General features: G+C 46.7%; 1 protein-coding gene across 1 annotated transcript; it reads left to right on the top strand.

The window, feature by feature from the left end:
* Positions 1–5445: 5445 nt before the first annotated feature.
* LOC136506864 (uncharacterized) lies at positions 5446–11272 on the top strand. Its single transcript, XM_066501765.1, has 3 exons — positions 5446–6450; positions 6497–6563; positions 10264–11272. Exons 1-3 carry the CDS (start codon positions 5544–5546, stop codon positions 11270–11272), a joined length of 1983 nt encoding a protein of 660 aa, XP_066357862.1. The 5' UTR covers positions 5446–5543.

The raw sequence follows: 11272 nt of genomic DNA, 5'->3' as shown, positions 1-11272 counted from the left end.
CCATACTCTTTGTCGACTGTTACCCCTCCTCTAGTCAGCTTCACCCATTGGCACCGGAACAAAGGGACTTTAAAATTAGGTGCATAGTCTAGTTCCCATATCTCTTCTATGCGGCCATAATATGTTTGTATATTCCCATTTGGATCTGTGCCATCTATGCGAACACCACTATTTTGATTGGTGCTCCTTTTATCTTGGGCAACTATGTAAAATGTATTCCCATTTATCTCATACCCTTGGTACGTGAGGATATGCCACGATGGTTGCCTAGCCAACAAATACAGTTGCTCATCAATATTGTCATCGCCTTGACATTCTTTTCGCAACCAACTACTGAAACTTTCTATGTGCTGACGCCTAATCCAAGCTTCAGTCTTCCCTGGAAACTTGGATCGTAAGAACTCTTTATGTATCTCGATGTACGGATGCACCAATGACGAGTTCTAAAGAACTGTGTAGTGTGCTTTATTGAAATAATCATCTTCTATGCCGATATATGTTTTCTTCCCTAAAGTTCCTTTACCACTGAGTCTCCCCTCGTGTCGCAATTCAGGAACGCCAATCGGGGCAAGGTCAGGAATAAAGTCAACACAGAACTCAATGACCTCCTTTGTTCCATAGCTCTGGGCGATGCTTCCTTCAGGCTTAGAACGGACTTTCACATATTTCTTCAAGACTCCCATAAACCTCTCGAAGGGGAACATGTTATGTAAGAACACAGGTCCAAGAATACTAATCTCCTTCACCAAATGAGCTAGGAGGTGTGTCATGATATTAAAGAAGGATGGAGGGAACACCAACTCAAAGCTGACAAGACATTGAACCACATCATTCTGTAGAGTAGCTAGTTCCGCTGGATTGATTGCCTTCTAAGAAATTGCATTGAGGAATGCACATAGCTTCACGGTGGCTAGACATACATGTGGAGGTAGAATTCCTCTTAAAGTAACTGGAAGCAATTGCGTCATAAGCACGTGGTAATCGTGGGACTTTAAGTTTAGGAATTTCTTCTCTAGCACATTTATTATACCCTTTATATTGGAGGAGAATCCCGATGGGACCTTGATGCTGCTTAGACATTCGAACATGCTGTCCCTCTCTTCTTTGCTAAGCATGTAGCTAGCAGGACTTAAGTAATGACGTCCATCATCTGTCTTCTCTGGATGAAGGTTGTCTCGTTCTTTCATGCCCTGCAAGTCCTGGCGTGCTTCAAGTGAATCCTTTGGCTTCCCGTACACACCCATGAATCCTAACAGGTTCACACAAAGATTCTTTGTCAGGTGCATCACGTCGATTGCGTTGCAGACCTCTAGGACTTGCCAATAGGGTAGCTCCCAAAAGATGGACTTCTTCTTCCACATGGGTGCATGTCCCTTCGCATCTTTGGGAACAAATTCGTTGCCTTGTCCCTTTCCAAATACTACTTTCACATCCTTGACCATTGCGAGTACATCTTCCCCGGTTCGGTTATGAGGCTTCTTCCGGTGGTCTGGCTTACCTTTAAAATGCTTCCCTTTCTTTCTTACTTGGTGATTCAAAGGAAGGAATCGACGATGGCCAAGGTACACGACCTTTCGACATCTTTTCAAATATATACTGTCAAGGTCATCAAAACAATGTGTGCATGCATTATATCCTTTGTTTGTCTGACCTGAAAGATTACTTAAAGCAGGCCAATCATTGATTATTACAAACAACATTGCTCGTAGGTCAAAGTGTTCTTGTTTGTACTCATCCCAGATACGTACACCTGGTTTGTTCCATAAAACTAGAAGTTCTTCAACTAATGGCTTCAGATAGACATCAATGTCGTTGCCAGGTTGCCTCGGACCTTGGATGAGGATCGGCATCATAATGAACTTCCGCTTCATGCATAACCATGGAGGAAGGTTGTAGATACATAGAGTAACTGGCCAAGTGCTATGACTAGTGGTCTGCTCCCCAAAAGGATTCATACCATCTGTACTTAAGGCGAACCTTAAGTTTCTAGCCTCATTTGCAAACTCTGGAAATTCCCTGTCTATCGCTCTCCACTGGGACCCATCAGCTGGGTGTCTCAGCATATTGTCTACCTTACGGTCTTTTTTATGCCACTGCAACAACTTTGCATGGTCTTTATTTCTGAACAAACGTTTTAAGTGTGGTATTATAGGAGCATACCACATAACCTTGGCAGGGATTTTCTTTCTAGGACGTTGTTCACCCTCGACGTCACCAAGATCATCGCGCCTGATCTTATACCGCGATGCTTTACATACAGGGCATTCATCTAAATTCTCGTATTCATTGCCATGGTAGAGGATGCAGTCATTAGGATATGCATGTATCTTCTGGATTTTTAATCCCAAAGGGCAGACAATCTTTTTTGCTTTATACGTAGTGGTGGGCAATTCATTTGGCTTCGGAAGCATCTTCTTTATGAGGTTCAATAAATTCCCAAATGCCTTGTCGGATACACCATTCTTTGCCTTCCACTGTAGCAATTCCAGTGTTGTACCCAGCTTTTTTTGCCCCTCTTCGGCTGTCGGGTATAGCAACTTCCTATGATCCTCAAGCATGCGCTCGAACTTAACTTTCTCTTTTTCACTTTCGCATTCTTGTTGTGCATCACAAATGGCAACGCCAAGAGCATCACCGAGATCATCTTCTGCCGCTACCTCTTCTTCATCTCCCCCCATTGTAGTATCATCAAAGGCACCATACTGAGCAATAATGTCATTAATGTCTAAATCTTCTCTTTCACCTTCTTCCATCATGACCCCACTTTCTCCTTGCTTAGTCCAACATATATAGTTTGACATGAAACCTGACTTAAGCAAATGTGAATGAAGACTCATTGAGCTTGAATATTCCTTTAAATTCTTACATAGGGCACATGGACAGCACATGAAATCATCCTGCTTATTTGCCTCGGCCACACCTAAGAAATAGTGCACGCCCTTAATAAAGTCTTGGGAGCGGCGATCGGCATTGTACATTCAATGGCGTGACATAATCTGCATTACACGACAAATTATGAAAACCTTGAACATAATTAAGTATTTTATTACACAACATAGATGACACACACATGGTTGATTAATTAACTAAGCCTGGCTACAACATAAGCAATCCCAACTATCACTAAACAAATTAAAACTACAATGCACTTTAGTAACATAATTATTTCGTGACCGTACGCAACTAAAATAGACAAATCATTCGTCTATTGAATATCAATAAGCGTCTCCTGCTAGCTCACTGCCTCATCATCAGCAGCCGCTACCTCAAGCACACCCAAATTCTGCAAGTATGTAGCATAATCTTCCTCCTAGTACCAACCATCGCATCCATTGCCCTCCCACTGAAATTAAAGCCAAAAAATATTTAGTCAAAAATATTCAAGAAAAGCAGGTCAATTAGCCATAATAATCAAATGCGTAAGAAACTCACATCACGATCCAGACACTTGTAGAAAACACGACCCTTGTTGGGTCCCTGTCTCTTGACTCGGTACTCCATCACAATCTTCTGCTTACACTTGCCGCAGATAATGAGAGGGAGTTCTGGCCTCAGTCGTTTCGCAACCGAACGAGAGGCCGAGGATCCGGTACCAGTTGTCATCTACTTTCTATACTTATTTTTGCAAACTAGTGTAAATTTCATATTTTCTAAAATAATATATTTAAACAAAACTAAAATTATTTATTTATCTAACTAAACCATGAAATATGTACTATGTATAATAGTAAAATACCAAACTATCAAGTGATTTTACTATTGTAAATCATCATGTGATTTTGAGCTAAAATGACATAGAAATCATAATCAAATCCACCATATCAAGTTACTTTCTATACTTATTTTTGCAAACTATTGTAAATTTCTCATTTCTAAAGTAATATATTAAAAAAATAAAAATATTTATTTATCTAACTAAACCATGAAATGTACTACATATACTAGCAGTACTAAATTATCAAGTGATTTTGATGAACTAATTTAACTTTTGTTTATCCAAACATATATGCAAATCATTATGTGATTTTGAGCTAAAAATGACAAAATCATAATAAAGTACAACATATAAAGTTACACATGCATCTACATCGTAAAATGAGATAAGCTACTGATAAAACATAAGAGGATTAAGTTTGTTACCTCCAAAATCGAAGAGCAACACCAATGGAGGGGGAGAGAGCAAGAACAACAGCAAGCTGAAGAACAGAGGCAATGAGTTTGAATGGAATGGCTCGGTCTCGGGGAGGAAGAAATGAGCTGATCTATAGGCCGGGATAATTAGTCCCGGTTAGGGGGCCAAACCAGGACTAAAGATTAATCTTTATTCCCGGGGCATCACCCAAACCGGGACTAAACCTTTAGTCCCGGTTGGTAATACCAGCCGGGACTAAAGATCCCTGCCCCGCGGACGACCATTGGGTAGGAACCTTTAGTCCCGATTGGTATTACCAACCGGGACTAAAGAAACCTTTAGTCCTGGGGGCAAAAAAAAATGCCGAGGCTAATGTTAAATTGGGACATCGTTCTAAAGTCTGTTCTCTGTTAGTGCGTATGACCTAGAATATTATCATAGGCACACGCAAAGTGCAGTCTTGAGAGTACAGCACAAATAAATAAAGTTGTGTGGTACACGCCAAAGCACGCAGAATTAATATAATCCCAACGGTGGAACCGAATGCTTGCACTGGTTCGGCTGTTAAGTAGGACTCCTTCTATCCTAAACTATAAGTTATTCTAATTTTTTTAGAGAGTCAAAACATCTAAATTTGACTAAATTTATATAATAAAATAATAATATTTATGATACTAAATAAGTATCATTGGATTCTTCATTAATCATATTCTTATAGCATACCTATTTGATGTCATAAAGCTTTGAAATTCTTTTTATAATTTTGGTCAAACTTGAGATGCCTTGACTCTCTAAGAAAATTGAAATAACTTATAATTTAGAATGGATGGAGCCGTAAATTACAGCCTTCACATCGACAGAGAGTATATATATAGCGTGCGTGAAACAAAATGCATGGTTTCAGCGGCGGATCCAAGAAATATTCCAGGAGGGCTGAACAACACTGCTGCTCGATCTTAAGTCTCAGCCCCCCTACATTAAAGAACTTTGCCTAAAAATTCATGGCGGCTCCACAGAGGGTTCCACTGCTCCGGTATGGATAGGAGAGGCTTTAGCGCCCCCCCCCCCCCCCAGCGCGCGCTGGGTCCGCCCCTGCAAGGTTTAAAGCCATATTCCCATACATACATGATATGATTAAAGCACAATACGCGTGGTAAAGTTCTGGTGAAATGTGTCGAAGAAGCAGTCATTCCAACAGCAACATGTGATAAAGAGGGGGAGAGAGATGAGGGCAGGAAGGCAAACCGGAAAACCCATCGACAATGGTGGCCAACTGGCCATTCCAACAACTGCTCGCTAAGGACTCGACTCCAAAAAAAACTACATACCTAATGCAATACATTGAGTGATATTGAGCAGACACACGTCCACGGAGAGGGAGGGATCATCTATCATCGAGCAAGCAGCTAGCATGCATCTCTCGAGCGCTGCGCAATGGTGGGACGAGTGGCAGCTGCGCATCCTCGTCCTCGGCAGCCTGGGCCTGCAGTGGTTCCTGGTGCTGGCTGCCCCCATGCGCAAGTACAGCATCCCGCTGTGGCTGCGACGGTGCATCCAGCTGGGCAGCGGCTGCAGCGACGCCGTGGCGATCTACGCGCTCGCCACCGTCTTCAACCGGCACGCCAACGGGGCGGTGGCCGGCTGCTACAATGGCGAGGCGGACGTGCGCAAGCCGCCGAGCATGCTGGAGGTGCTATGGGCCCCTGTCCTCCTCATCCACCTCGGCGGGGTGGAGGAGGTGTCCGCCAACAACATCGATGACAACATGCTGTGGATCCGGCAGACCGTGACCCTGCTGTCCCAGGTCACCATCGCCCTCTTCGGCTTCTACAAGTCGTGGCCAGGCCCTGGCTCTGGCTCCGGCGATAGAAGGATGCTGGCCTCGGCGGTCCTGCTGTTCATCCTTGGCATCCTCAGTGTGTTGGAGAAGCCCTTGGCTCTCAGGGGAGCTAGGATTGATCCACTCACGGCCATGTCGTCGGTGATGAAAGGAGCGAGGGTCAAGCCTAGCGCATGGTGGAAGTGGTGCTTCACCGAGCTCAGCGACAGGTACAAGTGCTGGAAAAAGCTGCCGGAAGGCGACGCGCCGATCCTGTCGCAGAGCGACCAGGTCCAGATGATCCTGTCGGACCTGTCGCTGTTCGCTGCCGAGGTCACCCTGCAAGCACAGGGCAGGGGTGGTGGTGGTGGTCACGAGAAGAATATCCTGGAGCCTCTCAAGATAGAGAAAGACGAGACGCTCAAGTCCATGCTTCGTCAGGCGTTCGGGCTCATCTACACCAGGCCCTTGTTTAGTTCCCAAATTCTGCACCCCCAAAGTTTGCAGTTACTGTGTACCCAGATTCTGCATACCGAAATGTGCAGATTTTGCACCCCCAAACAGACTGAAACATCTGCATACCCAGATTTTGCATGCACAATCGCATGAACTGTAACTCTACACACTTTATTGCATATTCAAAAACTCAAGTAAAATGTAGTCAAATCCGCCGAAAATTGTTATAGACATTCCGATAGTACATAAGAAATTACATCTCAATCTCAGATTATTCACGACCTATTAAACAAATGATGAGCCAGCCTGTCTCGGAATGCATTCATGCTTTCCATGTCCGCACTGTCTGGAGCAGGCTCTGTCTCAGGCTGATCCACAGATGCTTCAACAGGCGCATAGTTGACATTGCTGTCTACCATAGCAAAGTGACCGTCAAAGTCACCATTCATCCTGATGAAGTTGTGCAACGCCATGCATGCAACTATTATATGTGTCTGTGTCTCAGATGGATACGACGGAATGTTAAACAATATGCGCCACTTCATCTTTAACACTCCAAACGCCCTTTCGATGACATTTCTAAGAGATGAATGCGCATAATTGAATATCTCCTTAATACCTTGTGGTTCGACGGCGTTTTGAAAGTCTTGGATGTGATATTTGGTCTACCGGTAAGGAGACAGAAACCCGGGGCGGTTTGCATACCCCGAGTCCACCCGGTAGTACTTCTCTGCAGCAGTAAGTACCTATAAGTTTAACAAGCTTCAATTAGAGAACAGTATTGAACTAGCAGCAACGTGTGTACCTCTAGGCGCCTTAGGGAAGAAATCTTTGTACTTTGTGAGTGCATCTTCTAACCCTCTCATGTCATGCACCAATCCAGGCCAGCCAGCAAGGACAAAAGTAAAGACCATGTCGAAGTCATAAACGGCCATGACATTCTGGGTTGTCTTGCCCTTCCGACACATGTGCTGCATAAATTTATCACTTGGCACGACCACAGGAATGTGAGTGTCATCTATTGCCCCTATGCAACCCTTGAATTCAAGATAGAACCTAGCATTCTGGACCCTAGGATGCATTGTTGTAAAATCTGGGTCCCTAGGTTTAATGATGTCGGCAGATAGGTCTAACACATTGCTGAGGACTTTATAAAAAAGGTTGTGCACAGTGCCTAGTGATCTCTCAAATCTGTCCTCTGCTTGCCTAACTGATTGTGGAGCCCCAAGTATCCAAAGGAACATTGCTAGAGCCTCAATAGAGGTAGACTTGGATGAGGATGTGAGGCCATAGTTTGTACTCAACAAACTATGTAGACTATAAAACATTTGGGGACTCATTCTAAACATGTTGTAGCAGGCAGTTTGATTGGCAAGCTTGTTTTGTACCCATTCCTCACCTGTATATTGTGGCTTCCTATACTCAGCTCTATTGCAATACTTGTCCAGATGTATAGCGTAGTCATACGTACCATAGATAAATGCTGCTTCATCATCATCTTCCAGCAGCATATTCCAAAACTCCTCCCACCAGTCGTCGTCATCATCCACTTGAGCATTAACTTGATGAACAACTTCCTGGCCATTGCAATAGAACACACAGACAGTCAGTACAAAAACTGTTGGTACCCACTATACTCATGCAAGGCTACCTCAATTCAAACATACCATGACCTCACACAGGCAATCAATATAAAAAAATGTGCTTCAGAACTTAGTTTAACAACCATGCTGCAAATTAAGGGCTTAATGACATTGTTCCTCATCACAACCTCGCACATAAAAGACATAGTTCATATAGGACTAATGATCTGCACACACAAAAGACATAGTTCATCATGCCAACTACAGTCACTTTCAGGTGAAATGCATGGATAGATGGTTCTAGTTTCCGACCCCAGCATAGTGCTTAATGACTTCAAGCCTTGCTTCCACACGTGTCTCGAGGAAGACAGTCCTGGCATCGTCATCTTTGCAGATATTGATGACACCAACCCACAGCCCTTGAATCTTGTGCGCCCCAACCTCTCTTGCTACAGCCGCAACCAATTTCTGTTCTTCTTTCTTGATGTTCTTCTCCTCATCAAGAGCCACAACCTATTGCTGCCTCTCCTTCCAGCAGTTTTGCATCATTGCAGTCCTGTTCTCATAACTGAAGTTGAACCTGCTCATGTTGGCATCCATGGACCGAACAGCTGCACTCTTGGACTTCTTGCTGGGAGATGATGCATCGCTGCGAGTGCTGCTGCTCCTCTTGCTTCCAGAGCTGACTGGGGTCGCACAGCTCAGAGGGGTGACCTGGTCATGATCTGCTTCTTCTTCGCCGCTGCTAACGTAGTGAAGGCGGCGGCTCACCCCAGGAACAAATGAGGTCTCTCTGTTCACGGCAACTCCAGCGAACATGCGGTCCAGTTCATCAATGTATTCTGGCCATCCATCTTTGAGTTCCATCCAGTCTTGCTTCCCCTGCATTGCAAACAACAAACCACGTACTGTCAGAATCAACAATAGATGCGAACCACAGAGGAACAATAGATGAGTACAGAGCTCATGAACCTTGCAATGGTCTTCCCACCACTTGTCAGAAGCAACCACAGAGCCATCTTCTCTTCTTCCCAAGCCTGTGGCCTTGTGCCGAAGGTCCTCGATGAAAAGCCAAAGCTGTTTTAGCTGTCTGTACTTATGCCCGAACTGCTCACTGTCATGAAGCTTACCAGTCGCAGCTCGAAACCTGTCCTGGACATCTTTCCACCCCCATTTGGTCATGTTGCCATTCTTGCAGTTACCCAAATCAATTTGGGTGCAGTAAATCTCACAAAACTTCTTAGTATCATCTTTGTTCCACTTTGCTCTGGTTATCTCATTCTGTGGACATTGTAATGGACAAGCAATGCATGAACAATACCTCGTATGAAAGTAAGCATTACAAATGGAGGCATGGAACACGACAGGGAAAAATGTAAACACAAAGGCAGAATGTCGATTCGAAACGTGCAAATGGGAAGCGAGATGTACCGAGACGGGAGGGTTGTTGTCGCCGGCCACTGCATGACCCGCGCCGCGACGACGGGCACCGCGCGACCTGGATGCAGCTCGGCGCTGATGATGCATGGGAGCCGTGTGCACCCCACCGCTACAGGGAGGCACGCGGACGGGAGGGGGGCCCCGGCTGCTATCGATTCCGCCCGCTTGGTCGCCGGAGCGAAGGATGCCTTCGTAGGCGTCGATGTTTGGCCAACCTTCGCTTGCGTTGACGTTGAGCCCAGACATACGCAGCTCACCTGGGGACGGGATGGTCGACGATGAGAGCGGAGGCGGCACGGAGGTGTACAAGTTGTAGTCACCGGATCCGGAGCCCGGTGGCGCCAGGGAGAAGAGGTTCCTTGTGCGGCGGACGTCGTAGTAGTCGGAGACGTTGTCGTATCCGGCGAGGTTGAACTCGGAGCCGTTGCCGGATGCGCCGACGTTGAACTCCGAGCCGTTCCCTTCTCCGTTGAAGCCGTCCATTGCCGACGACGGGGTCAACCACGGTCGATCCGGTAGCGGACGCGATGGATCCGACCGACAATGGGGTGGATCTGGCGGTGGAACGGTGGATTCGAGCGGAGGCGGCGAGAGGAGCGGCGGGGGAGAGGGAGAGCGGCGCTGCGGGAGAGGGAGCCGGCGCTAGGGTTTGGGAGTGTGGCTGAGGAGTGTGAATGAGCGAGAGAGGATGGGGGCGGTCGTCGGCGGGGGTATTACGTCCACGGCCGAATTTGGGCGGTCCAAAGTTTGTAGGCCTGTTTAGTTAAGAAGGCCGAAACACTGTGCAATTCTGGACTCCTCGCCCGAATTCGGGCGAACTAAACGGGCCCCAGAGCGAACGTGATGTTCACGCCCGCCTACTTGACTTGCCATGTGCTGCTGGTTCCATCCCTGCACATTGCCGCCATCATGCTCTTCGCGACGAGCAAGCAGAAGCTGCAGCCGCAGCAGGGCCAGGGGTACAAGTACAAGAACGTCGACCTCGCCAGTTACAGAAGCTTCACCAAGAGGGACTACTGGACTATGGACCAAACGGAGAGGCTGCTCAAGACGGACTATTACTCCGAGAACATGGATCAGCCGAAGAAGGTGCCCAACGTGGTGATATGGCGAAGCCTTCGTAAGACGCCATTTGACGAGAGCGTCCTCATCTGGCACATCGCCACCGACCTCTGCTTCCGCAGCAAGCCTCCGAGGCACTTTAGGTGCAGGCCTCTGCATGCGGAGATTCTTCGTGAGGTGTGCACGGAGGCAATATCCAACTACATGGCCTACCTCCTCAAGTTTAGACCCGACATGCTGATGACCGGCAGCAGGCAGCTTCTGTTCACCGAAACCACCAAACAGATGGAGCGCATCATCACCCAGGCCACCAAAGACATGACGGAAAAGGAGAAGCAGCAAAAGCAACCACTCTCCGATGAAATCCTCCTAGACAAGATCAAGGAAAAAGCAGCCAACCTCAAAGAAAAAGAGGCATACACCGTCATCGACGATGCTTGCAAGCTCGCGGAGGAGCTTCTGCGCATGGAGGACGCCGATGACCGTTGGCATTTGATGCACCGTGTGTGGGTGGGCATGCTCTGCTACTCCGCCAGCATGTGCAGGGCCTACCTGCACGCCAAGAGCTTGGGAGAAGGCGGGGAGTTCCTCTCCAAACTCTGGCTCCTCATCTCGCTCCAGGGGGCCAAGACCTTGGCAGACAAGCTTCAGATGCCAGACAAAGAACAAGGGGACGACGATCTGGACGACCAAAAGCGGGAACAAGAATACCAGGACAAGAAAGGTACGATGCCTGGGTGGGATCCGGAAGCCATTGCTATGTTGCTCTGGTCTAGCTAG

The sequence above is a fragment of the Miscanthus floridulus genome, chromosome 15, assembly GCF_019320115.1.
Source record: "Miscanthus floridulus cultivar M001 chromosome 15, ASM1932011v1, whole genome shotgun sequence".
Lineage (NCBI taxonomy): Eukaryota > Viridiplantae > Streptophyta > Magnoliopsida > Poales > Poaceae > Miscanthus > Miscanthus floridulus.
Note: the sequence above shows the minus strand (reverse complement) of the source record. Positions and strands in the feature narration are given on the sequence as shown.